The following is a 27,989-nucleotide window of genomic DNA, read 5'->3' as shown; positions in this document are numbered from 1 at the left end:
TGGCATTGTTTTGTCTTATTTTTGCAGTTACTTTTCTTTTTCATTCACTTTTATAGACATTTACTTTACATGACGTACTATTTGCATCACTTCTCTTTATATTCGCATATCTTTTCAACTAGACAAATAGCACTGAAATATCGACCGTTTTTCCTACGTTAGCAGAAGTATCGTATTCACAAAACTATATCATTTTATGAAGTGTATGTGTATATCCTCGACATAAACAATTTTATTTGAAAGTTCAGTTGAATTTGGGCAGCGAGCAGCGAAAGTACGAATCAATTTGAGAGCTGGATATTGGTTTGTGAGTTTGAATTTCTTTTTCTTTTGCTATTCAGTGCTATTCATATGATTCAGAAATATAAGGTGTTTCAGTTCGAGGGATTGCTTTGTCCTACTATGAAAGAGGTATATTTTACCTGGCCATTGTAAAATCCACGTAGGGAGGATAGGTTTTTGGTATCCACCATTGCAAATCTGTAGATCTTGGCAGAACCCAACTTCAGGGGTGGATACAGAATTATTTTAGGAAGGGGCATCGATAAAAGTTGGCCTGGGACTGGGGGGGGGGTTGAAGGGCAAGTATGGACTTATAAATGTTAGACCTTCTGACTATTGTGGACAAAATGACAATTCCAAAATTTTGATCAGTATTAAGCACAGGGAAACCTAAAAAGGGTAAGGAGAGGGAGGGGGGCTTATTGCCCTGTTTTTCCTCCTCTGCATACCCTGAAATTCCAACTTATTACCCTAAGTCGTTCTTTAGGTATTGCTGATATCCCCTTTTTCACAACCAGAAAGCACAGTGTGTTTTGATTGTGTTCATCACCCCTCTCAAGAATTCATTAAATTTTCACCTTAATACTCTAAGTTTTTATGTAGATTCAGGATCAAACATACCATCTTTTCCAATAAAAATCTTTACATGTTAAAAATGGTTAAATTGCATAACTGATAGCCCTTGCCCCGGAGAATCGGAGGTCAGCCCTGGAGGAATAGTTATTTGACCTTTGAACTGTTTTTAACAAAATGGCTGACTCAAAATCTTTATCGGAAGCAATTTGGGGGAAAGGGTGTAGGGGGGGGGGGCTGGCCGATAAATTCTGACTTTTAAAAAAGGAACCACAACTTTGGTTCCAAGCCGAATGAGCCACCTCCGAAGTTTTTAAAACCATCCCTTCGATAAAAACCTTAAATGTTAACAATGGGAAACTTGCATAACTTACAACCCCTGCTCCTGGGATGTGGGGGAGGGAGGTTCATTCCGAGAAACCTAGTTATATAACCTTGGACAATTTTGAACAAAATGAGTATCTAAAAATTTATCGGATGCATTTGAGGAACAACAGTAGTTTCTGTTAGTCTTTCATAGACCTGACCGTAGTTTATTTTTTGACTGGCTCTTTTTTCTTTTTTAATTGGCATTGTGAATGAGCTATTGATGGGAAATAAGTCCACAAAAATGTAAGACAACAAAATCAGCAAACTTTTGGATATAGGCTAGGTTTATATCCAGAAAGAATACAAACTAACAAAATCAGCAGACCTTTGAATATATTATTTATTAGAATATAATAAATATAATATTACATATATTCAAATAAAATATAATATATAATAATAACATAATTATTATTATATAATAACAATTATATAAAATATAACATATAATATAATATATAAAATTATATATAATATAATTATATTACATAATAATATAATATATAGTAAATATATATTCAGATAAATATAATATATTATTTATTTGAATATATATTATATTATTTATTATATTTTTAGGCATTAGGAGGAATGAAGCTGGGAGTGACCATGATTCAGAGTAATACTCGAACACTGTCATCGCCGTTGCTCCTAGCTCCTTGTAAAAAAATTATCTTTCTATCCTTCCAATTTTGTTTTTCCACTGCAAAAACGGGAAATTGCTTTTTCATCGACTTGTAGCGGTACCTATGTGAAATTAATCATTCGGTCAATTTTCTAGTCATCTAACGTTGAGTCTTGGCTCTTGTTTCTTCCTACTCTGAACAACTTGGTAGCGGTCTTTATATTAATTTGTAAACCTATTTTCCCACCTTTAAACCTCAAATTACATTCTGAATATATCTTTATCATATTTTTATAGGTGCTTCCAGTATAATTTAATTCTCACCCACCCCATTTCCCAATGCCTAAATTTAACGGCCCTAGGTTAAACACTTAAGTTTGCTGATGTTTTGGTTTAAATTCTTTTCATACTTATTTTTATCAACAGTTGGTTAGTAATACTAACTAGATAATAAATAATAAAAAAAATTGGCTAACTTATTGTTCAGCCTACGGTCGCATCCTGGCATTTAGGAAGGGGTAGGGAGGGGAAGGTTTGGATTGTCGAGAATGTACTCAGTGCAATAACCTGCATAGAAACGCTAAATACTGTAGATGTAGCATGCACAAATTTTAAAATTTATTTTTATCCAAAATGAACTATTCATTTAATTAAACGATGATTCCAGTAATTTGCCTTTTTCCAAGTATGATGTTCTCTACCCCCCCCCTATCTCTTAATGGCTCAAACTGTGTTGCCCTCTGAGTTAATCTATGTGTCAGCTTAGTTTTTAAGAAACCACAGACTGTTTTAATGTGAACAGTGAGAGTAAAAGTTTGCACAAGTGCAAAGTAGTCCACAATACCATTCTCTAAATAAATCAAAATTTGTTTTATATGATTCAAATTATTCACCAGTTTTTTAGTGTTTTTCAAGTTTGTGCCTACAGCCCCCTTCAACCCTGGGAAGATTCTTGTATACACACCCAATTACACACAAGATTGCTTCTTGCACCCTGATGAGGCATGAGGAACTTGAGGCGGAAAAAAAGGCAGTATAAACATGAAGGATGGGTTGAAGACAAGACCAGTAGCAGAAAGCTATGTACACTCACTACAGATAATGTGTGACACCTGGATTTAAAAAAAAAGGCTAAAAATAAAGCTATTTTCGAGAGTTTCTAAATGAAAATTTTATTTTTTAAGGTTAATCGTGAGTCCAAGATGGATGAAAATCCTTAAGAGAGGAAAAATTACAATGGTGATCAGGGTTATATGATTCCAAGGAAGGAAGAGAAAGATGCAGAAATGGAGATGAAGGTATTTTTTAACTTTCTTAACTACAATCATTTTTATCTCTTTTTACAAATTAAATGGACAAGACCAATTTCTGGTTTAAATGTTCAGACAAAAAAAAGAAGAAAAAAAAAACGAGGTGGATCATCCGGCCGTGTGCGCACATTTAAAGCAGTGTTTTTTAAACTTTACTGTTGAGCAGTCCTTAAAATAAACTACATGTTTCATGGAACCCTTGGATAAAACAGTTACTTTTTTCATGTTTTCCCATTTTAGTTCATGTTAGCTCAGGCTTTTGGTGAAACCTGAAGGGTCTTTTGCGGAACCTTCAGTTTCTGAGGAAACCTAGTTGAGAAACCACGATCCAGAGATATATGTAGGGAAGACAACAAATCTGCTTCTTTTGAACTAATGCAGCATTAGCTTGTCAATTAAGATGACAAGCAGGCTGAAATTGGAGTTTCAATAAAAAATTGAGTTCTAGTAATTTCTAAAATAAATGTGCTCGAATTCTCATCATATGTAAGAACAAAAGAAGCGTCCACAAGCATACTAGTTCCTTTTGTGTTCTATAACTTTGGTGGTAATGTGAAATAGGGGCCTGGACGCACGATAGCAAGACCGAACTACTTCTAAGTGCCGAGCTTCTGGGGTATAAGATGCGAAGGAACGAGGCTACCACAGCCAGTGGGACCTACTGTACGAACTACGTCAGGTTGTGCAAGCACACCAAGGCGTGTAACTTCATAATTTGTGGTTCTAATCCCTAGGGCTGAATGTGTCGTGTCGTCCCTGAGGTGATCTTTGTTGTTGGTATTGATCATTAAAACGGGTACTGAGAATTTGCGATCGAACGATCCATTCCTTTTTGACACCATCAGTTGTTTTCATTAACCCTGAAAAAAAAGTCATGCAGAAACAACGCTCTTTATTAAGTCGATGCTAAAGCGTTGCCTATAAGATATTGAGCCCGTAAGAAATGAATGGTTATTATAAATCATTTGCGCAGTGGTACCAACGTTTATATAGCATGGATGAAATGGGCCCTTGTGGGCTTAGCCCTGACTGAGTCTGGTGAATTATTTATTTATCTGGCGTACTTTATTTGTGTGAAGGGTCACTGGATCTTTTTTTAGGGTAGAGGGGGTGGCTTAAGCCTCAAAACCTCTATTTCCTATCCAGTTTTTTAACTATATGAGAGGTCGCTAAATTTAATATAGAGGGTAAATCTGCCCCAAAACCTCTGTTTATTTGAAGGAACATGTTTGGAATAAACATGCAATACGAGTGGTGAAAAATATGTTGACCCCTTTTACAGTAGAAAGGGTAATTTCTAATAGGAAATAATAAATTATCAATATTGATAAAAGATGGAGTGTAAAGACTGGGTGGTTGATCAGGGGCGAGGCGCACTGTCCCCGTATTTAGGACAACTAAATATGATGTTCAAAACGGAAAAGAAATCTATCACAGAGGCCAGGCAACGCTATAGCGTTGCCTATAGTAAAGGCCATTCAGCTCCAATGTTTTTTTATTATAATTTTTTTTTTCCAGAGGCACTTCATATGGAAGGGGTCACCGTATAAACTTCAAAGGGGGCTCATTCGATTGGAAATCGAAAGTTCTAGTGCCATTTTTAAGGATCAAAGTGATTGGAAGGCAACTAACACCCCTTCCACGCCCCCCATTTCCTCAGACACATCCAATCAATATTTTGAGATAGCCATTTTGTTCTACATAGTTGATTTCCAGATAGAAATTATGTTTTGAGGAGGATACTCCCCCACAGTCCTCAGGGTCCGGGTTGCAAGTTATGCCCTGGGGGCATATAAGGTTTTTATAGACGTCCTTTTCATAGAAACTTGAAAAAGTACTCATTCGATTGACAACTCACAGGGCTAGTGCATTTTTTAATAGTCGAAAGTCATTCGAGGGCACCTAACCCCCCTCACACCCACGTTTTCCCTCAACACATCCAATCAAAATTTTGAGATAGCCATTTTGTACAACGTAGTTGAACATACAGGAACTTAGGTATTGGAGGTTGACACCCCCCCCCCCTCCCGCAGCCCTCGGGGAAAGGTTTGTAAGTTATACCCTGGTGAAATATAAGGTTCTAATTGAAAGTGTGGTCGTAGAAACTTCAAAAAGGGCTCATTCGATTGGAAATTTAAATGGCTAGTACCCTTTTTAATAATCGACAGTGATTGGAAGGCAACTAACACCCTTTCCACGCCCACCATTTTCCCAAACACATCCAATCAAAAATTTTTAGATAGCCATTTTGTTCAACGTAGTTGGAAGTTCTGGAACTTATATATTCGAGTAGGACACTCCCCCCACAATCTTCAGGGCAAGGGTTTGAAGTTATGCCCTGGGGACATATATGGTTCTTGTGGAAGGAATGCTCGTATAAAGTTCAGAGAGGGTTCATCTGATTGGAAATAGAACTTTCTAGTTCACTTTTTAAGCGTCAAAAGCTCTCGGAGGGTAACCATCCCCCCCCCGCCCTTTTTTCCCAAATACATCCGATAAAAATTTTGAGATAGCTATTTTGTTAAAAATAGTTCAAAGATCATATAAAAAACTCCGGTGTCGACACAACCCCCCAGGGCCCGGGAGCAGGCGTGTTGAGTTACGCCATGGGGGCCTATATGGTTCTTGTGGAAGGGATGCTCGACAAAAATTCAAAGTGGACTCATTTTATTGGGAACTTAAATTTCTATGTAACTTTTTAATTGTACAAAGAGATTGGAGGGAACCTACCCCCCCCCCCCCTCTACGCCCTTTTTCCTCAAACCCATCCGATAAGAACTTAGAGATATCCATTTTTAAAATATAGTTCAAAGAATATATAATGAAAATTCCGGGGCGGAAACACCCCCCCGGGGCCCGTGGGCAGGCTTGTAAGTTATCCCAGGGGGCATATATGGTTCTTATGAAAGGGATGCTCGTATAATCTTCAGAGAGGGTTCATTTTATTGAGCCCCCTTTTCCCCACCTGCATCTGGTAAAAATTTCGAGATAATCATTAAGTTAAAAGTTTTCCAAAAGTCAGATAACAAAAACTCAGGTGTCAACCCAACCCCCCAAGGCCCGGGGGCAGACGTTGTAAGTTATGCCCTGGGGCATATATGGTTCTTATGAAAGGGATTCTCGTATAAATTTCATCGAGGGTAATTTGATTGGAAATAGAAATTTCGAGCTCAATTTAATTATCAACAGTTATCCGAGGGCACCTAGCCCCCCCCCCCTCTGTATGCCTTCTTTTTCTAAACCCATCTGATGAAAATTTTGAGATAGATATTTTGTTAAAAAGAGTTCAAATTTTGGATAAGAAAAACTCAGGTGTCAATACAACCCCCCAGTCAGGGGCGTCCCGAGACTCAGTTCATTTGAGGGGCGATCTTCGTAAATTTTACCGAATCGCTATCTGATTTATGCCGAATTTTCTCCAGAAATCAAGAGTTTTGCTAAATTTCGGGCCATGTTGCAAAAATTTGTGTCTTCGGTGAAAATTTTACCGAATGCCAAAAATATTGGTGGGGCGGCGCGCCCCTCCCCCCCCCCACCCCTTCGGGACGGCCCTGCCCCCACGGCCTGGGGGAAAGTGTTTTTAAGTTTTGTACTAAAGGCATGTATGGTTCTTGTGAAAGGGATGCTTGTATAAACTTCATGAGGGCTCATTTGATTGGAAATTGAATTTTCTAGTTTAATTTTTAGAGTCAAGAGAATTGAGGGCAACTAGCCCCCCCCCACCCCCCCCCGTTTTCCCCAAACCAATCCGCTACAAATTTTTAGACAGCCAGTTTTTTGAAAATTGTTAGAAAAATAGATAACTTAAACTTCGGTGTCAACACAAAAACACAGGGCCCGGGGGGTAGGCGTTGTAAGTTATGCCCTCGGGGCCTAAGGTTTTTATAGAAAGAGTTGTCGCAGAAACTTCAAAATGGCTCATTCGATTGGAAATTTAAATGGCTAGTGCCCTTTTTAATAGTCGAAAGTGATTGAAAGGCAACTAACACTCCTTCCACGCCCCCCATTTCCCGAAACAGATCCACTCAAAATTTTGAGATAGCTGTTTTCTTCAACTTAGTTGAAAGTTGACACTCCCCCCACAGTCTTCAGGGCAAGGGTTATAAGTTATGCCCGGGGGGCATGTATGGTTCTTATGGAAGGAATTCTTGTATGAACTTCAGAGAGGGCTCTTTTGATTGGAAATTGAAAGTTCTAGTTCAATTTTTAAGCGTCAAAAGATATCGGAGGGTAACCATATTCCCCCCCCCCGCGCCCTTTTTCCCCCAATGCCTCGGGTTAAAAATTTGATTTAGCTATTTTGTTGAAAAATAGTTCAAAGATCATATAACAAAAACTCCGGTTGATAGACATTTTTTTTAAAAATAGTTCATAAACCATATAACGAAAAGTCCGGGGTGGACACAACCCCCAGGGCCTGGGGGCAGGTATTTTAAGTTATGCCCTGGGGCATATATGGTCCTTATTAAAGGGTGGCTCGTATAGACTTCACAGAGGGCTCATTTAATTGGAAATTGAAAGTTCTAGGTCAGTTTGTGAAAGAATGAAGAGGGATTGGAGGGCAACTAGCCCCCCTCCTTCGACGCCCCTTTTCTCCCACAGGGATCCGATAAAAATTTTGAGATAGTCATTAAGTTAAAAATTGTTCAAAAGTCAGATAACGAAAACTACGGTGTCGACACAACCCCCAGGGCCTGGGGGCAGGTATTGTAAGTTATGCCCTGGGGCATATATGGTACTTATGAAAGGGATGCTCGTATAAACTTCAGAGACGGCTGATTTTATTGGAAATTGAAGGTTCGAGCTCACGTTTTAATAGTCAAAAGGGGTCCGAGGGCAACTAGCCTTCCCCCCATGCCTTCTTTTTCCAAACCCATATAATGAAAATTTTGCGATAGATATTTTGTTAAAAATATTTCAAATGTCGGATATTAAAAACAGCTGTCAATACAACCCCCCCGGGCCCGGGGGACGGTGTTCTAAGATTTGCCATAAAGGCATGTATTGGTTTTTATGAAAGAGATGCTTGTATAAACTTCATAGAGAGCTGAAAACTATATGTGTCTTGAACAGTCTAGGAAAGTATAAACAACATCAAATTGAATATTTGATGTATAATGATATTAATTGTTGAAAGATCCATCAGTTCAAGAATTTATATCACTGTATTTTTATTTTTATTTTCAATGCTGTAAGAACTGGAAAAGAAAATATTTGTAATATAATTCGTTTTCAGTTAAGTGCCAATGACGCAGTAGGCTTTTGGTTTTTATTTACAGTTAAGGAAGGGGGCAGTATCCATACCCTTGAACAATTTTAGGAATAACTAATAAATTAAACTGAAAATTTAATATATAATGATATTATTTGCTGAAAGTTCAACAGTTTACTATAATTTTAATGTTTATTTTCAATATTAAGTACAAAATGAAATATTTGAAATAAAATTGGTTTTCAGTAAAGCGCCAATGACGCTGTAGGTCTTAGACTTTTACAGTGAGAAAAGGAAGCGATACCCAAACTCTTCTTTGTAGTGATTTTTGTTCGTTTCAAGCTTGATTTGCATATTCAATTTAAGTTTCACTCGTTTCAAGATTTATTTATTAATTTAAATTAATATATATATTGTGTTTCTTTGCATTGATTGTTTATTTAATGTCTGTTCGTTTTAAGTTGCATTTACACTTCAATAGCAAAATATGTGTTTTGTTTTAAGTTTGATTTTAATATTCAATCAAAGCATTGCTCGCTTTAAGATATATTTTATTCATTTATATTATTACTTGTTGTATGTTTTTTGCGGTATTTGTATCTGCTGAGCTTAAGTTTAAAATGGCCTTTAATTTTCTTTGAAAAACTTATTTTTCGGAAAGTTTTTTTATTTAATTTATCATAAAGGATGTTGTGTGTTCCTTTGATATACGTTCTTAAAGGAATAGACGAACTGAGATGTAACTTGGCATGTGAGACCTCTGTGGCTGGAGAGGGTTCGAGTTTCTTGGAGGGAGGTGCAACAACATATAACGCTCTTTTTAATCAATTAGAACGGGTTTTACCTTCTATAAAAGGGAAAGATTAAGGAGGGGCTCAGAGATTATTTATCAGTTGTTTATGCACTTGAATTGCTTATCTAGTGATACTATTATCCTTATCATCTCCAAGTCTCTTTTTTATTTTTTTTTGCATGGAAAACTTTTGCCATGTTGGGGTTTTCGCCTTATGAAATTTTTGCCTTCTAGGATAAATATTTTCCTTTTTGTAGCTGGAAACGGTGGGAAAGGGCAGGGGCATGTCAAAAGTCATGACCATGAAGGGCTGGAGTGGGTCCTAATCGAGGGGTTAAGCACGTGTAACCCTATCTTGCAATTGAAGGGGTTTGGGGTTGTTGAAGGGGTCAGGAAGAGTTCGTTAGAATGGAAAGGACTGAGTAACTTATTTCAATAATTTATTATTTAAGCTTCATAATTGGTAGGCTATTTTTATTTCTATGTAGGCTATCTCGAAACTTACAAGCAAGAAGACCAAAAACTGGTCATCGCATAGATTTGGTCCTATGTTGTTTTGATCTTTTAGGGCCAATATTTTCCATCTAGGACAAGAAATGGCGGGAAGTTGCAGTATAATATAAAGCAGGCTGGATGCATTTGGAGGGGGTAGTGATGGTAATTGGCTTCGGATGATATCAGAAATATTGAACGGGTTATTGTATAGATTTGAGTGATGAGGTCATTCAAAATCACGTCTTGAGTTCAGCAAACCTGCATCAAAATTATTATAGGAAGTGACAGTGTCCCTGTGCCAAAATCTATTTACTTTAAGTGGAGGAAGTTCAAAAATTCCTTATTTTATTCTTGACTATATTGACGTAATTCAAACTGTTTTGTTTTGATTTTATGTACGAGATATATACTTGATTATCGTATCTACTTGCAATTTTTTGTACTGGAGTGAATATTCATGATAGTAAAGTAAACATGGAAAATAGATTATCTTATCTAGTCCCATCGTTTAACATTCTAATATTTTTAAATTTGCTTCTATACACCTATTGGACATCGTTTGCCTCGAGTAGCATTATTATTTATCTATTTTCGACTTGAGCATCATCACTGTCTTGTCTTGTCTCTTGATTATTACAGATCATTATAAGTCGAATGTCTGGCTTTTGGTGTTGGCAGGGTTCCAAACTGTCTTTTTGTTTTGGAAATATAATCGTGTAATCTGGATAGTATAGACCGCTACTACTGTTCAAGTTTCCCGTTTCTGGGTACAGCACAAAAAGACGCCAATAAATGGACCAGAATGACGAAAACTAGGAACTGAAGATGAGTTTTCCGCTTTCTGTTAGCTTTATCAGTTAATAAATCTGAAAAGGAAGCCGCAGGGTTTACCAAGAAAGATAGAAGCTTCAAAAGCTCTCATAAATGGTCAAATGAAGAGACTTTCCCAGAATTTATATCTGGAAGGATAAATTTTATGATCAGAAAACTGAGAACTTTAAAATCAAAGATAGATAGTAGTGTTCATTAGCAAATGTAGACTGCTACCCGTCTCCCAGTTTTCCAGAAAACGCAGGATGTAGACGCATTCTTAGTCTTTTTCTGGTCTTAATAAATAACGCCATCTTTCGGAAACCTCATTGCTTTTGGCGCGCTATTGCAATTCGATGAACGTCTTTTTGACTAGTCAAGCCAGACTAGATTAGACACGCATGGAAGCTGAGGCCTTTGGCCCCATGCCCTCCCATTTTTGTTTAGTGGGGCGCAATTTATCTCTAAGCATTTCAAGTTTACGCAAAAGCCTGCTTTTTTCTTGTGTCTGCATAAATAACATATATGAAATTTTCTTGGGCCGAGCGACAACGGGGTTTCCCCTCCCCGGGGTTGCGTGTTGCTGGAAGAGCGGGGGGGGGGGTAAAAATGATTACATTTATCGCGTTAGACCTTAGATCCATGGTATAAAATAAAGTTTTGGTGTTACTGAACTTACTGTAAAGTCTGTTAGTTAGGAAAACAAATTTTGAAAGCTAGGAAGGGGTGAATTGTGTAAAATCCGAAAAAAAAGAATAAAATTATATTTGAGGTATCAGCTTAATGACAAATTTCAATTAAATCTTAAGAAAAATACTTACTAACACATACTAAGCATACATTTATACGATGTATAGGTTTTTGGAAGGGTAAGAAGGGGAGAGGGGTCATGGCTGTAAACTTTAGTTTAGACCTATATCAAAAAGATCGTGGTTACGAACTGTAAGTGAGGAGTGACTTGGACCAATAGTAGCCAAAACTCTAAAAAATGGTAACAATAGTAACTGTACCAGTAGTAAGTGGCAAAACAGTAACATTTTGATAGCAATAGATAGATCAAGAGAATTGAGTTCTTATGCTGATTCCAAATATATAAAATTCATTAAGTTTAATTTTACCCCTTAAAAGCTACGAGGCTGAGAATATTTGTGGGATTTTTGAAAAAGGAGAGAACCTCTCCCCAAAAATCAATTGATCTCAATGAAAATCGAACCATCAGATTCTGTGTATCGGAAAACCCTACCGTAGAGGTTTCAAGCTCCCATTTGAAAAATGTGGAATTATGTTTTTTTTTTGTCAGGAGAATCGTTTCGAACCAATGGTCCTCCAAGATAGGGAAAGGGTTCATTCGAATGGAAATTAAAAGTTACAGTGCCCTTATTAAGTGACCAGAAAGATTGAAGCACAACTAGTCCCCTCCCCCGCCCCCGGGTCCTATCGTCATCCGATTGAAAGCTCAAATAAAATGCCTCCGGAGATTACATGCCCCCCCCTCGAGCAGCCCCTGGGGCCAGGGCTGTATGCAATTATATTTGCCTATTATTTACATATAGTTTTCGTTATTAAGAAGTAAAGAAACATTTTTCGGAGAGAGGGTATTTTCCACGGGGAGAATGTTCCATGGGGAGGGTGTAAAATTTCAATGGGGAAATGTTATACGTGGGAATTTTCCAGAATTCCTATACGAAATGGTTTTTATTTGTCTTACTTTCTCTTTGCCGACTAAATTATTGTATGTGGAGATGTTCCAGAAAATTGTCCAGTGGAAATTTTCAAAGGGGCGGAATCATCTGGGGGATTCTTTTGTGTGTGTGTGTGGGGGGGAATTTTCCGAGAGTAAGATTATCTATGAAGTTTTTTGTACTGCTTCATTATGCGGGCATTTCTATATGCTGTATCACAGAAACCAGTCACGAAACCCGTCAAACTGCTATTTCATTAGCAGACAACGGTTGATTTGCTAGATAAATTGATGAAAAAGCGTGGTTTCTCAATATTTAAACTATTGCTTCTGGTGTTTAGGAGAGAGAAAGGTACCGCGGTTACGTTACGTTACGTATTTAATATATGCTATGCGTTACCCCCCCCCCCTAGGTGGGAAATATATAGCCCCAATTTTTTTCTAAACTATTATATATTCGTCCTAGTTTATATTATTTCAATATCATTAACCAAACTAGACTTAGTTGCGGTGCCCGCGCAATGCACCAGTACCGAGTTTTTCTGCGGGTGAAATTCTTCTTCGGAGAAATTTCCGGGGTGGGGGAGGAAAATTTCCAGAAAAAATTCACTTGGGAAATTTCTGGCATGATTTGAAAAACATTAGAAACTAGATGAAAAACAAGTTCCAGGTGGGATTCAAATTTTCCAGGTGGAAATGTCCGGAAAAAAATTTGGGGAGGGGTAATTTTCAGTGAAGATAGAATTGTCCTGGTGGAGGAGGATTTTACGCGAAAGAAATTTTCCATAGGGGGATTTACCGGGAATTTCCGGGGGAATTTTCCATGGAGGGGAAGGTGCATTTCACGGCATTATTTGAAAAACGACCAAAAATTAAATACACTCTAAAAAACATTTTCTTCAACTGAAAGTAAAGAGCAACATTAAAACTTAAAACGAACACAAATTATATCGTATACGAGGGGAATACCTCCTCAATACCTCGCTCCTCACGCTAAAGTTTGACTCTTTGTCCTAATTCTTTAAGAACGACTCCTAAAACACGATGGCCGTTTAATTAGAATAAGATGCTTATTTCATATACTACAAAATTAGCGTGAACAACGAGTTATGGATGAGGAGGCATCCCCCTCATATACGAAATAATTTCTATTCGTTTTAAATTTTAAAGTTGCTCCTTACTTTCAGTTTTAAAAAACTTGTTTTTTTTGTTTAAAATAAGATAGGAGTAAATCTAAAGTTACATATAAATTACGTGAAAACATTTTTCAGAGGACAACTAGAACCCTCCCCCCACGCCCTTTGTTCCAACATGCATCTGATAAAAATGTTGAGATAGCCACTTTGTTAAAACAGTTCACAGATAGATTACGAAAATTCCGGGGTCGGCACAGCCCCCCAGAGCCCGGGGGCACGTTTTATAGCTTAGTTCGTGGTGGTCAATACGGAATGAATGGAACGAGTGTTCGTATAACCTTCGGGGGGGGGTAATTTTAATTGGAATTTAAATGTAGAGGTCCCTTTTTAAGGGTCAAATTTTAGTGGCCTTTTTATGAGTCAAAAGAAGCTGGAAGGCAAAGAGCCCCTCCCCACGCCCAAATTCCCAAATGCATCCAATCAGAATTTTTTATATAGCCATTTTGTCAAAAATAGTGGAAAGATCAGATGCCAAGAACTTCAGGGTCGACACACCCCCCCAGAGCCCGGGGGCAAGTGTTGTAAGCTGTACCCCGAGGGCATATAAGGTTTTATGGAAGGGGTGGTAATATGAACTTTGGAGGGGACTGATTTGATTGGAAATCGAAAGTTCTAGCTCCCTTTTAAGGGTCAAAAGTTATCGTAGGTCATCTAGACCCCTCCCTCATGCCCTATTTTCCCGAAATAAATCCAATCAAAATTTTGAGATTTCTATTTGTTCAAGGATGGTCTTATAAACATTGGAGGGGGCTCTTCTTATTAGAAATAGACCGATATGTTTAAATTTTTAAAACTAAAAATTTATTGAAAGGCCCCTAGCCCCCCCCCCACCATCGTCCCTTTTCACCATTTGAATTCGATCGAAATTTTGAGATAGCTATTTTGTCCAAAAATAGTCCATGTAGGCTATCATATAACATTGCCTGGGGGTATATAAGGTTATATCAAAAGGGCGGTCGTATAAACTTTGGAACAAGTTCATTTAATTGGAAATTAAAAATTCTAGTTCCCCATTATAAGAGCCAAAGGTGATCAGATGTAAAAATTTGAGATAGCCATTGTGGTCAAAATAGTCCAAAGGTCACATAACAATGCCTTCAGAGTTGATACGACCCCAGAGCCTGGGGGCAGTGTTGTAAGTTATGCCCCGGGGGCATATTGAGAGGTCTCATTGGCTTGGTGTTCAGAAGTTTGTGCCCTTTTTGAGAGTCAAAGTGACCAGAGAGTGGCACCCCCCCCCTCCCACACGTGTTTTTTTTAAATAATGCAGATGAAAGCAATTTTGAGCTAGCCATTTTATTCAAAATAGTCCAAAGATCATATAACAAGGCTTTTGGAGTTGTTTTGGAGTTAGCTTTTGGATAGTTATTTGGCATTTGGACTAGCTCAAAATTTTGACCGGATACCTTGGGGGGAAAAAGGGCTGGGACGGGGGTGGTGCTGGTTGCACTTAGATCACTTTTGACTCTTAAAACAAGAACTCGATGTTTTAATTTAGCCTCCTCCAAAGATGGGTAACTAGCATAATTTATGTCTCTTTCCCCGAGAACTGGAGGGGGAGTGGGGCTCAAAGCCGCAATCATTGTTATTTGATTTTTGGACTATTCTGAACAAAATGGCTGATTTAACGTTTTTTCAGAAGCATTTAGAAAAAAAGGGTATGAAGGGGGGCTGGTTGCTGTTCGATTACTATTGACTCTTAATAATGGAGCTAAAACTTTCAATTTCTATTCAAATGAGCCTCCTCCAAGATTTATACGACCCCCTCTTCCATTAAAACTTTATATGCCCCTGTGTTATAACTTATAACCCATACCCCGGACTCTGCGGAGTTTTTTCAATCCCGGAGACATTGGTATATGATCTTTGGAGAATTTGGAGCGAAATGAATATGTCTAAACTTTTATCAGATACATTTGAGGGAAAGAAGGCAGAGGGAGCTAGTTTCCCTCTGATCACTTTTGACTCTTAAACAGGAATTTAAGATTTTCAATTTCCAATCAAATGAGCTTCCTCCAAAATTTATACGTCCACCACTTCCACAAAAGACTGATATGCCCCTGAGGTGTAACTTACAACCCTTGCCCTGGGCTCTGGCGATTGTGTCAACCCCGAAGGCATTATTATATGATCTTTGGGCTATTCGGGACAAAATGGCTATCTCAAAAGTTATATCGGATACACTTGGGGAAAAGAGGGTGTGGGGGAGCTATTCGCCCTCTGATCACTTTTGACTCTTTAAAAAGGGAAATAGAACTTCCTATTTCCAATCAAATGAGTCTCCTCCAAAGTTTATACGAAACATTTCCCATGAAAACATCCCTTGCCTTACAGCACTTGCCCTGAGGGCTCTGGGATGGTTGTCATCCTCAAAGGCATAATTTATGGGCTCTTGAGCTACGCTGAACAAAATTGCTGTCTTAAAATTTTGATTGGATGTGTTTGTGGAAATTATGGGCGTGAAGGTGGGGCTGGTTGCTCTCAAATCACTTTTGACTATTAAAAAGGGCACTACAACTTCCTATTTCAAATCAAATGATCCCCATCTAAAGTTTATACGGCCAGCCATTCCATAAAAAACCTTATACGCCCTCAGGGCATAACTTACAACCCTTGCCCCAGGGCTCTGGGGGGTTTTGCCAACCCTAGAGGCCCGGTTATTTTTTTTTTGACTTTTGAACAAGATGGCTATCTCTCAATTTCAATCAAATGCGTTTGCATAACGTGCATAACTAGCTGTATTTCCCCGGGGGTTGGGGGTCCACCGCGGAAGCATAGTTATTTGGCAGGTGGACTATCTTGAACAAAATGGCGCTCTCAAAATTTTGACCGGATGCCTTTGGGGAAAAAAGGTTTAGAAGGGGGGGTCGGTGGGTGTTTAATTTGTAAAATTAAAAAATAAATATAGGTGTAATTTTTTAATATAATTAGCCCCCTCCCAACTTAATAAGAACACCCCTTCCAAAACAAACTTATAAGAGGCAACGCTTTAGCGTTGCCGTTAGTAAACGCCATCCGGCTCCAATGTTTTATTATTTTTTTTTCCCAGCGGCACTTCATACGGAAGGGGTCGTCGTAGAAACACTAAAGGGGGCACATTCGATTGGAAATCGATAGTTATAGTGCCCTTTTAAGAGTCTAAAATGTTTGGAGGGCACCTAGCCCCCCCCCACGCCCCTCAGTCCCCTAAACACATCAAATCAAAAGTTTGAGATAGCCAGTTTGTTCAGCGTAGTCGCTTTCGAGAACGAACATATTTTTTTTAGGAGGACACTCCCCCACAACCCGCAGGGCAAGGGGTTAAAGTTATGACCTAGGGGGATATCAGGTTTTTATAGAAGGCTGTGACGTAGAATATTCAAAAAACGCTCAACCAAATTGAAGTTCAAATGTCTAGTCCCCTTTTTAATAGTAAAAAGTGATCGGAGGGCACCTAGCCCCCCCCACGCTTATCAGTGCACCCAATCCATCCCAACACAATGTGGAGATAGCCATTTTATTCAGCGTAGTTGATTTCCTGATATAAAGTATGTTTTTGAGAAGGACACTCGTCCACAACCCTCAGGGCAAGGGTTGTAAGTTATGCCCTGTGGGCATAGAAGGTTTTTATTGAAGGCGTTGTCGTAGAAACTTAAAACCAAGCTCATTCGATTGGAAATTCAAACGGATAGTGCCCTTGTTAATAGTCAAAAGAGATTAGAGGGCAACTAGCCCCCCCCACGCCCCTCAGTACCCCCCATACCTCCAATCAAAAATTTGAGATAGCCCTGTTGTTCAGCGTAGGGTCGTTATTTTCCATATATAATGTATGTTTTCGAGTAGGACAATCCCCCACAACCCACAGGTCAAGGGTTCTAAGTTATTCCCTGGGGTAATATAATGTTTTTATTTAAGGAGTTTGTGTAGAAACTACAAAAAATTCTAATTCGATTAGAAATTTAAAGGGATAGTGCCCTTTTTGTTAGTCGAAAAGGATTGGAGGGCAACTAGCCCCCCCCCCCCGCCCATCAGTCCCCCCCACACATCCCCAAACCTTCTATGCCCCCAGGGCATAACTTAAAACCCTTGCCCTGGGGACATATAAGGTTTTTATTGAAGGTGTTGTCGTAGAAACTTCAAAAAAGGCTCATTCGATTGGAAATTTTACGGGATAGTGCCCTTTTTAATAGTCGAAAGTGATTGGAGGGAAACTAGCCCCCCCACGCCCCGCAGTCCCCCCCACACCTCCACACCCCAGGGTGAGATAGCCCGGTGGCTCAGCGTCGTTGATTTCCTGATAGAAAATATGTTTTTGAGGAGGACACTCCTCCACAACCCTCGAGGCAAGGGTTTTAAGATATACCCTGAAGGCATATAAGGTTTTTATAGAAGGCGGTGTCGTAGAACCTTCAAAAAGGGCTCATTCGATTGGAAATTCAAATGGCTAGTCCCTTTTTAATAGTCGAAAGTGATTTGATGGCAACCAACCCCCTTTCACGCCCGCCTTTTCCCCAAACACATCCAATCAAAATTTTGAGACAGCCATTTTATTAAACGTAGTTTTAAGTTCTGGAAATTAGGTCTTTGAGGTTGACAAATTCCCCACAGCCTTCAGGGCAAGGGTTGTAAGTTATGCCCTGGGGGCATATACGGTTTTGTATAGACAACATTGTCGTATAAACTTCAGAGATGGCTCATTTGATTGGACCTTTACAGTTCTTTTTCAATTTTTCAGCGTAAAAAGGTAACCAGCTTCCCCCCCCTAACCCCTATTTTACCAAATGCATCTAATAAAAACTTTAAGATAGCTATTTTGTTCAAAATAGTTCAAAGATTATATAAAAAAAAGTTCGGTGTTGACACATCCCACCAGGGCCCGGGGGCCGGCGGTATAAGTTATGCCCTGGGGGACTCTATGGGTCTTATGGAAGGGATGCTGATATTAACTTTAAAGAGGTATCATTTGATTGGAAATTGAAAGTTGTAGTTCACTTTTTAAGAGTTAAGAGATAGGAGGGCACCTAGCCCCCCCTCCCCCTCCACGCTCTTTTTTAAAAACAAACCAAACCAAAATACATGTGATATATTTTTTTTTAATTATTTAAAATAAAAAAAAAACACAGCTAAGGGGTCGATACACCCTCCCAGGGCCAACGGGCAGGTGTTGTAAGTTATGCCCTTGGGGAATATATGGTTCTTATTGAAGGGATGCTCGTAAAAAACTCACAGATGGCCCATTTGATTGGAAATTGAAAGTTCTAGTTAAGTTTTTTCGAGTCAAAAGATTTTGGAGGGCATCTAGCCCCCCACGCCCCTTTTCCCCAAATGCATCCAATAAAAATTTTGAGATAGGCATTAAGTTACAAATTTCTCAAAAGTCAGATAACAAAAACTCAAGTGTCGTCACAACCCCCCAGGGCCTGAGGGCAGGCATTGTAAGTTATCCCCATGGGGCATATATTGTTCGTATGAAAGGGATGCTCGTATAAACTTCAGAGAGGGCTCATTTGATTGGATATTGAAATCCAGCCCTTTTAAAGAGTCAAAAGTGATCAGAGGGCAAATAGCCTCCCAAGCCCTTTTCTCCAAAATGCATCTTATAAAAAATTTGAGCTAGCCATTTTTTTAAAAGTAATTCAAAGATCATATAACAAAAGTCCTTTACTTAGGGTCATTTTGTTAGAAATAGTTCAATGGTCAGATAAGAAAAACTCCTATATCGACACAACCCCCCAGGGCTGGGGCAGGCATTGTTAGTAATGCTCTGGGGGCATAGTTTTATGGAAGGGTATTATGGAAGGCATACTCGTATAAACTTCAAAGAGGGTTCATTTGAATAAACATCAAAAGTTGTAGTTCATGTTCTCAGAGTCAAACAGATCGGAGGGAAAATAGCCCCTCCCGCCCTCCACGCTTTTGGGCGTATCGGATGGATAAACCCATCCGATAAAAATTTCAGGTGACCATTTTGTTAAAAATAGTTCAACCATCAGATATTGAAACTCCAAGGTCGACACAACCTCCCAGGGCCGAGGATAGGCGTTGTAAGTTATACTCTGGGGTATTATATGGTTTTTATAGAAGGGATACTCGTATAAACTTCAGAGAGGGCTCATTTGATTGAAAATAGAAAGTTCTAGTTCACTTTTAAAGAGTCAAAAGAGACTGAAGCTTAATTTAGTACCCCCTTGCCCTTTTTCCTCAAACCCATCCGATAAAAATTTTTAGATAGCAATTTTGTTAAAAATAGTTCAAACATCAGATAATAAAAACTCCGAGGTTGACACAAACGCATTTTTTCACTTTGATATTGTTATTTGATATCAATTTTGATACTTTTATGAATATTTGATTTTTTTTTTTAATTTTTGTTTTTAAATAAGGAATTTTTAAAAACTTGAATTTTTTAAAAAAAAAACGAACAAAAATTAATTAAAAAAAACTTTACTAAAAAATATTTTTTTAAATTAAAATTAATGTACATTTTAAAATTAAGATAAGAAAATAAAATTAATTTTCAAAAATAAAACTAAACACTACCAGAAATTACTATTAAAGAATAAATGAAGCCCAAAACGAACAGAAATTAAATAAACAATCACAGCAAAAACACAAAAAAAGTAATTATATACATGAATCAATATATCTTAAAGCGAGTAATTCTTAGATCGAATATAAAAATCAATATTAAGACGAAAAAAATATTTTCCTATTGAAGTACAAATGAAACTTAAAATGAACAGAAATTAAATAAACAATCAATGCAATCAAACATATAATAGATATTAATGTAAATTAATAAATAAATCTTAAAACGAGTGAAACTTAAATTGAATATGCAAACTAAGCTTGAAACAATCAAAAATCACCACAAACAAAAGTTTGGGTATGACCTCCTTCTCTCACTGTAAAAGTCTAAAACCTGCTGCGTCATTGGCGCTGTACTGAAAACTATATGCGTCTTGAACAGTCTTTGAAAGTATTAACAACATCAAATTGAATATTTGATCTATAATGATAATAATTGTTGAAAGATCCATCAGTTCTAGGATTTATTTTGCTGTCATTGCGTTTTTATTTTCAATGCTGTAAGAACTGGACAAGAAAGTATTTGTAATATAATCCATTCAGTTAAGTGCCAAAGACGCAGTAGGCTTTTGGTTTTTATTTACAGTTAGGAAAGGAGGCAGTATCCAATCACTTGTTTGTAGGTAAACTATAGTCGTCTTTAACAACTTTAAAAAGAACTAATAAATTAAACTGAATATTTGATTTATAATGATATTAATTTCTGAAAGCTCATCAGTTCAAAATGTTACTATAATTTTAATGTTTATTTTCGCTTAATTTGCATATTCAATTTAAGTTTCACTCGCTTTGAGATTTATTTAGTCATTTACATTAATATCTATTGTATGTTTGTTTGCATTGATTGTTTATTTAATTTCTGTTCGTTTTAAGTTTCATTTATATTCAATAGCAAAATATTTTTTCGTCTTAAGCTTGATTTTCATATTCAATCCAAGCATTACTCTCTTTAAGATCTTTTTATTCATTTATATAAATACTTGTTGCATGTTTTTTCTATGATTTTATATTTATTTTCTGTTCTTTTTGGGTTTCATTTATTCTTTAATATTAATTTCTGTTCGTGTTGTTTTTTTATTTTAAAATGTATTTTTATTTTATGATCTTAATTTAAAAATGGCCTTTACTTTTCTTTGAAAAACTGATTTTTTAGGAAATTTTTTTTTAAATTAATATGTTAACAACAGACAACTTAAATAAGTTAAAAACCTTGCCCCGGCGCTAAGGGGGATTTCCACCCATATGCTATAGTTATCTAAATTTTTTACTATTTTGAAGAAAATGTTCCAAATTTTTATTGGATGCATTTGGTGAAAAGACTGTGCAAGGGGAGGGGGGGGGGGCTGGTTACCTTCTGATCGCTTTTGACTCTTATAAAGGGTGCAAGAACTTTCGATTTCCAATCGAATGAGCCTCCTCCAAAGATGGGTAACTAGCATAATGTATACCTCGGGCCGCGAGGGCTGGAGGGGGAGGGTTCAAACCTGGAACAATAGTTATTTGATATTTTGAACAAAATGGCTACTCAATTTTGATCAAAAGCATTTAGGAAAGGAGGAAGGGCCGGGTGGGGGGGCTGGTTCCTGTTTGATTACCCTTGACTTTAAAAATGGAATTAAATCTTTAAATTTCTATTCAAATGAGCCTCCTCCAAGATTCATACGACCACCACTTCCATAAAAACCTTACATGCCTCTAGTTTATAACTTATAACCTATGCTCTCGGACGCTATGGGGTTGTGTCAATCCCGGAGACATTGCTATATGATCTTCGAAGAGTAAGCCAAATGACTATTTAAAAATTTGTATCCGATACATTTGGGGAGAAGAGGGTGGAGGGAGCTAGTTGCCCTCCGATCACTTTTGACTCTTAAAAAAGAATATAGAACTTTTAATTTCCAATCAAATAAGCTTCCTCCAAAATTTATACGACCATCACTTCCATAGAAACCTGATATGCCCATGAGGCATTACTTATAACCCTTGCCCTGGGCTCTGGCGATTATGTCAACCCCGAAGGCGTTATTATATGATCTTTCGACTATTTGGGACAAAATGGCTATCTCTAAAGGTTTATCGGATGCATTTGGGGAGAGGGCGTGGGGGAATTATTTGCCCTCCGATCGCTTTTGACTCTTTAAAAAGGGAAATAAAACTTCCAATTTCCAATCAAATGAGTCTCCTCCAAAGTTTACAAGAGACATTTTCCATAAAAAACACTCCCTACCCCTTGCCTTACAACCCTTGCCCTGAGGACTGTATGGTGTTTGTCTTGCTCAAAGACATAATTTCCGGGCCCTTCAACTCCGCTGAACAAAATTGCTATCTCAATATTTTGATTGGTTAAGAAAAAAGTTACATAAATTTTTGGCCTATTTTACATTGCAGTGAAAACGGCCCCAAAATCAGGTTCGAAGAAGTGGCCCGGTGTTACATTTCACGCAGTATTTTTTTTCTTAGGGTTTTTGAGGAATATCAGGGCTAGTCGAAATTCATTTAGATTGGAAATTATTATATCGTAGATTCGTTGTGAAGAGGACAGAAACAAGTGAAAGATAATCTTAAATCTATAGTAGACGAGTAATTTCAAAGATATTTTGAGCAGGATCCAAATTTTTGCATGTGCCATTGAATAGTGGATTTTGCCTAATAATTTCCTCTCAGTAATCTCAGCAAATAATTTGGTGTCAGAAATTTTTGCATCGGCGCGCCACCAGTTTTCGAGGAGGCTTCGGGGACTACATGTAATTGATATTTTGAAGCTATGAAATTACCATCTTGTCATGAGTAGCGCAACTTCTGATGTCTTCCCTAAACGCATAGCCTAATTTGAAATGATATTTTTGTAAAAACATCTTTAACAGTACTCATTTCCTATGGCTTAAATTTTTTTTTCTTTTTTTCTTTTTTAGGATTCTTTGACTACTGACGCAATGTTATTTGAGAAAGGTTCGTCCACACGCGAATTTAAAAGCGAAAATAAGAATGTCAAAATTGATACTTCTTCTGCATCTGCCTTCATCGCATCCGTGAGAAGTTTGGATGATAATACATTAACCAAAAAGAGCTCAGAAGAAGAAAGTTATGAAGAGATTAAAGAAGATGTAGTGGAAGGTTCAATGAAGTCCATAATGAATAATGCAGCAAATCAACAAAATTCTGACACCTATAGTCCAGCCCAAAAAGATAGTTTATTAGTCCCAACTGGTTTCATTAGTCCAGAAGATACTACTATACCTTTAACATACGATGGAAATTCGTCTATCGATTGTGACACTTTTCCTGCATCCACTCTCACAGTTTTAGTAAATCACGAACAGGCAGAGAAGAGATTTCGAGAAGAAAGTTCAGCTATCACCGTTATGAATCATGCCACTTATGCAGCAGCTATGCAAAATATTGATAACAGAAAATTTACTGCTAGTAAAATCAACGATAGTGATAAAAACCTGAATTCTGATATTTCCTCCTCCCCTATTAATTTTAAGGTCAACAAACTAATCCATAATTTACGCGATAATATGGAAAATAATACCTGGCAAAACAAAGATCGGTGTGAAAATGAATCTAGCATTTCTTGGCCCTCAGAGACAGACGTTATTTCGGTCATTGAAAAGCTCCATTTGTCGGTTTACTGGAAACAAAAATTGTCCCTTGAAAAAGTAAAGGAGTTTAGTATGTGTACACTCTTTGGAGTGAAGGAATTCGCAGAAACTGTCTTCAAATTTTTCCATAAACTCTTGCACAACTCTGTGGATGCTAGAAATGAAATTATGTTTGAAAAATCAAATATGGAATACAATTCTATGGACTTGATTTATTGTTTTCTTTTAATTGCTGATGATTTCTTAAGACAAGAAATATTTTCACGGTTGGCTGTTTTACAATATTCAATTCCGTTTTGTATTAAAGACCCGTCTAGAAAGTATCTATTGTTAAATTGGTCACTACTGAATATATCGAAACGTTGGAAAACATCAAAGGGCAAATCTTATATTGAAAATGATGTCCATTCAGCAAGTTTCGTCTACTGCTCGTTCATAAAAATTGGAGATTTGCCATTCTCTAAGTCAAAGCTAGTTAATAAATTGTTCCCTAAAGGAAATGAACCTTTTCAAAATTATGAAGAAGACGATGTTCCCCGAAATTTTTCAAGTGGTTCTCTAGAGTTGTCTTGGCTACTTCCCGTTAGGGATGAAAACTTTGAGCCTTTAGCTATTGTTAATATGCGTGGAAACGCTGAGATCAACATGGACTTAGCGCTATATGTCGCTAAGCAATCAAGTATTTTGTGTGTTATTGTTGGTAATTCCTCCGCTAAGACTGAGTGCATTCTATTAGCGTTAGCTAAATACCATTCAAACATAATTGTTGTCTCTGATAAGAAGGTAAATGCTGACGACTTGATCAAAAGACTGCCAACAATGAACAAATGTGGATATATCAGAGACACAGAGCCTCGCATTGTCCAGAAGTTGAAACCCCTAGTTCTAAATAAAAGTTTGAAGAAAAAGAAATTTTCAGATTGGGAAGAAGGAGCTATCGCTTTGAACTTCTTACTGGAAGACTCGAATAAACATATGCAAGATGGGAAAAGATCTGCTGAAATTTTAGCGAAAGAAATAGTCAAACATGAACTCTCTAGTCTTCCACTGTCTGGAAGTCTGTGGAAGGAGTACAATGATGTTCATAAAAAACAGAAGCGTATAACGGACAAACCAGCAGAGATTTCAGTTAAAAAATACATTGTGTTGCTAGAAGAGCATAAAAAAATAATCAGAACACGTCAAGCGACGTTCCTGCCGTCAAAATTTGTCGAGTTTTTTGCTCAACAGTTGATACTTCATCACAATGAAAGGAAATACTTTTTATTCTGGTTGTCCCAGTATCTTGAAAGGTTTTCAAGAAATCTAACCAGTGGTGGTGATATTGGCTTAGAGCACCTTATGAGAGAGCTCTCACAGATGTATGTGCTGCATGCATTAAACGAAACCCCGTCTGAGAAATCTACTTTGGCTGCAATTCTAAAGGTGGGCAATGAGAACGCCGAACTGTATGTGAAGCATGCAATGATTGACATCCTTTTTACTGGACATCCAATTGAACTTTTTGATGGGGATGCTCAAGGCATCTCAGATCTGTTTTTTGCTGATTTAATGCAAGGCTTGCAAGATCGAATGGGAAAAAGGAATCGCATTGGAGTGATTAGTGTGCTGGGTGTTCAGAGTAGTGGCAAATCAACATTACTGAATGCAATGTTTGGCTGCAAATTTATTGTTTCATCAGGTCGTTGCACAAAAGGTGTCAACATGCAGCTGGTTACCGTACAGAAACAATATGCTGCAAAGTTCAATGTTGACTATATTCTGGTTTTAGACACGGAAGGTTTGAAATCTCCAGAACGGCAAGACTTAATGGGTAATAACGAGCATGATTCAGAACTTGCGACATTTGTTGTTGGACTGAGTGATGTTGTTGTTTTAAATGTCGCGTCTGAAAGTATGGATGCCTTAAAAGATATCATCCAAATTACAATTCACGCGTTTCTTCGAATGAAGGATGTTAATTATCAGAAGACGAAGTGCCTATTTGTTCATCAAAATACCGGTGATCCGTCTAATTATCAGAAATTAGCAAATGAAAGGAAACTTTTTGAAAAAACTCTTAAAGATTTAACAAAAATTGCGGCAAAGTCTGAAATCGGGACTACTGAGATTAGTTTCAAAGATATTTTAGATTATGATGAAGACACGAGTCATGAATATTTTCCCTGTCTTTATGATGGTACGCTGCCTATGGCGGCAATTAACCAAGGATATGCCGAGAAGGTGATCAGTATAAAGGAGTCAATTCTTTTGTCTTTGAGTCAAAATCAAAGCCAAACCCCATCAAGTTTTTGTAAAAAAGTTTTTCAAATATGGGATGCAGTTTTGGCAGAAGATTTTTTATACAGCTTCAAAAATTCTTTGATAGCTTTTAAGAGGGAAGCACTGGATGACAAATTTGCTGAACTTGAGTGGGAGTTCCGTCAAGAGCTGAAAAAGCATCTTGAAGGTTTTCAAACTGAAATATCAAATAGCGTAGAAATACCTTCGTTACGACTTAACACGCAAAGACTAGAAGACATATTTGAAGACATTCCTGATAGAATGCTCCAGAAGATAGAGGATTACTTGAAAGACGACCCAATATCAAAGCGCCTCTTTTTCGAAGAAGTAAAATCATCAGTGGCTCATCTTATGATGAAGACGAAAGCGGAGTTGTTAGAGTCATTGAATGATTTTGCAGAAAGAGAAAGGAGTAAGCGTGAAATTGCTTCAAAGGAAGTAGGTCTAGAAACGTTTTTTCAGGAGAAAATTACTTCCCTCGTAGAGCAATTTAAGTCACAGTGGAAATGCTTGGGTGAAGAAGAAGCAGAAGAAGAGTTTGATAAGCAGTGGGCTCATCTGTTAAACGAAATCAAAGACCATTCATTCAAAAGGATTGAGGAAACTGACTTTGAAAAGATTGTGAGGGAATATCTCTTGCAAAACTATAGCAAAAAATGCAAAAAGTGTTTGAAATCAGAGCTAAAGCACAAAGAATTTCTTACTGATTTTGCAGTGGAAGATATTGACATATCGCCTTTGTATGACCAATCCTCTTACTGGTCTATTATTAAGAAGTTTGTTAGATTCCGTAGTAGTGAAGAAGCAGCAGCAGCAAATCATCGTGAGGCCACTAAGCGATTAATTGTTAATCTTATTAAAACTTTTGAAAGTGAAACGGAAAGGGCACTTGGAAACAAAGGAAATTCACTTTGAAGATTGGAAAGGCATAATGGATCACCTGTTTCATGGGATAAAGAGCAATTTAGGTAACTATATGTATCAATTCATCAGCGAGAATATGATGATTCGCACTAGAATTACTTTGTGTATTTTTGGTAATTTTGTACGGGCATTAGAAAATTTTAGACGCATTTATTTGGACAACAATGATCCTGTCCGTAAAATAGATGGAAGAAAGAATTATTTTAAGAAGTCTTTTTTAGGCCTTTGTGCCAGTCGTAGTTTAGCTTCAACGGCGGCTGGCAAGTTTATTGAGGAATGTTATATTCCAGGAATTATAGAGACAATTGAAATAAGCATCGATCGTGTTCTCGCGACAGAATTCAAGAACAAGAATTCTGAATTTACTAATAGAAAAACTTGTGAGATCGCCCTTCTTCGAGAAACGCAAGAAACTGGGGATTTTTATACCTACCTGAAACTTATTCATCAGTACAGAAAGCACCTTGACGATTGGCTTCACTTTAAAATGACATTCTATTTCAAACAACCGTGTTTGTGTGACCCTTGTCAAAGATCGAAGCGGAAGAAGTTCTGCCATGTTATATTTGAAAGAACAGACAGCATAAACCAATCAATATGGACAGTACTCTATAATATCTTGAGTGATTCAAAGTCAGATATTAGTGTCGCAGAAGTATTGAGTGAAATGTCTACTTCATCGAAGCAAAGCATGATTCTAAAAACGGAAAATATGACCCCTTTTTTGAACTTAGCTTGTGGTTATGAGTTTGCTGAGATTCTTGCCAAGGAGTTGGAGGGATTCAATACTGATAGGTTTTCCGGTAAGAAATTTTAATTTTGTTTTTATGTCCAAAAAATTAATTCTCCCAAATCAAATTGTGAATCTTTATGAAAAGCGATAGTGGAGAGGGTTAAAAGCACAACACGCCATTTGATTTCTCCCAGTCTTTGCTTACTATTAATGTGATTATTATATTATAACATTATTATTACTATAATTAATAATAATATCGAAGAGTTTGTATGACTTGTCTTAATTGGATCGATCGTAAAGGTGAATAAAGAAAAAGGTGACGAGAATGAAACATTTCGCTTCTTAAATTCATCTAATACAATCCATTACATATATAGGGTATTTGCGTATTAAACGTAATCTTTGCATACTGCTAAGAAAGTCAAGTTTGGTTAATGCTAATGAAATAAAATAGGATGAATATATAATAGTTTATAAACAAATTTGGGCTATATATTAGCACATTAGAGGGGGGGTAAGGCATACCAT

General features: G+C 37.4%; 2 protein-coding genes across 3 annotated transcripts in view; both read left to right on the top strand.

The window, feature by feature from the left end:
• Nucleotides 1-27,528, top strand: LOC148941325 (interferon-induced very large GTPase 1-like). 2 transcript variants are annotated; one of them, XM_089104294.1, is made up of 3 exons: nt 1-307; nt 3,034-3,147; nt 22,826-27,528. In XM_089104294.1, the coding sequence occupies exons 2-3, from the start codon at nt 3,103-3,105 to the stop codon at nt 26,714-26,716; spliced, it is 3,936 nt and encodes a 1,311-aa protein (XP_088960420.1). In that variant the 5' UTR covers nt 1-307; nt 3,034-3,102; the 3' UTR covers nt 26,717-27,528. The 2 variants fall into 2 exon arrangements, with proteins under 2 accessions (XP_088960420.1, XP_088960421.1); XM_089104295.1 differs by lacking the exon at nt 1-307 and having other exon boundaries at nt 2,588-3,147.
• Nucleotides 26,718-27,989, top strand: part of LOC148941321 (interferon-induced very large GTPase 1-like) — a 103,640-nt gene continuing 102,368 nt past the window's right edge. Inside the window, exon 1 of the mRNA XM_089104148.1 lies at nt 26,718-27,528. Coding sequence (XP_088960274.1) covers nt 26,733-27,528 — 796 coding nt within the window. The 5' untranslated portion in view covers nt 26,718-26,732. The remainder of the gene's footprint in view (nt 27,529-27,989) is intronic.

This window comes from Artemia sp. Qi Xiang Cuo, chromosome 18 (assembly GCF_049724085.1).
Source record: "Artemia sp. Qi Xiang Cuo chromosome 18, ASM4972408v1, whole genome shotgun sequence".
Lineage (NCBI taxonomy): Eukaryota > Metazoa > Arthropoda > Branchiopoda > Anostraca > Artemiidae > Artemia > Artemia sp. Qi Xiang Cuo.
This window is presented reverse-complemented; position numbering and strand designations above follow the sequence as displayed.

What these genes read in the sequence shown, in the direction of transcription:
- LOC148941325 (XM_089104294.1), top strand. Translation starts at nt 3,103, where the DNA reads ATGATTCCAAGGAAGGAAGAGAAAGATGCAGAAATGGAGATGAAG. An exon ending in ATGCAGAAATGGAGATGAAG is followed by an intron (nt 3,148 to 22,825) that starts GTATTTTTTAAC and finishes TTTCTTTTTTAG; the next exon opens with GATTCTTTGACTACTGACGC.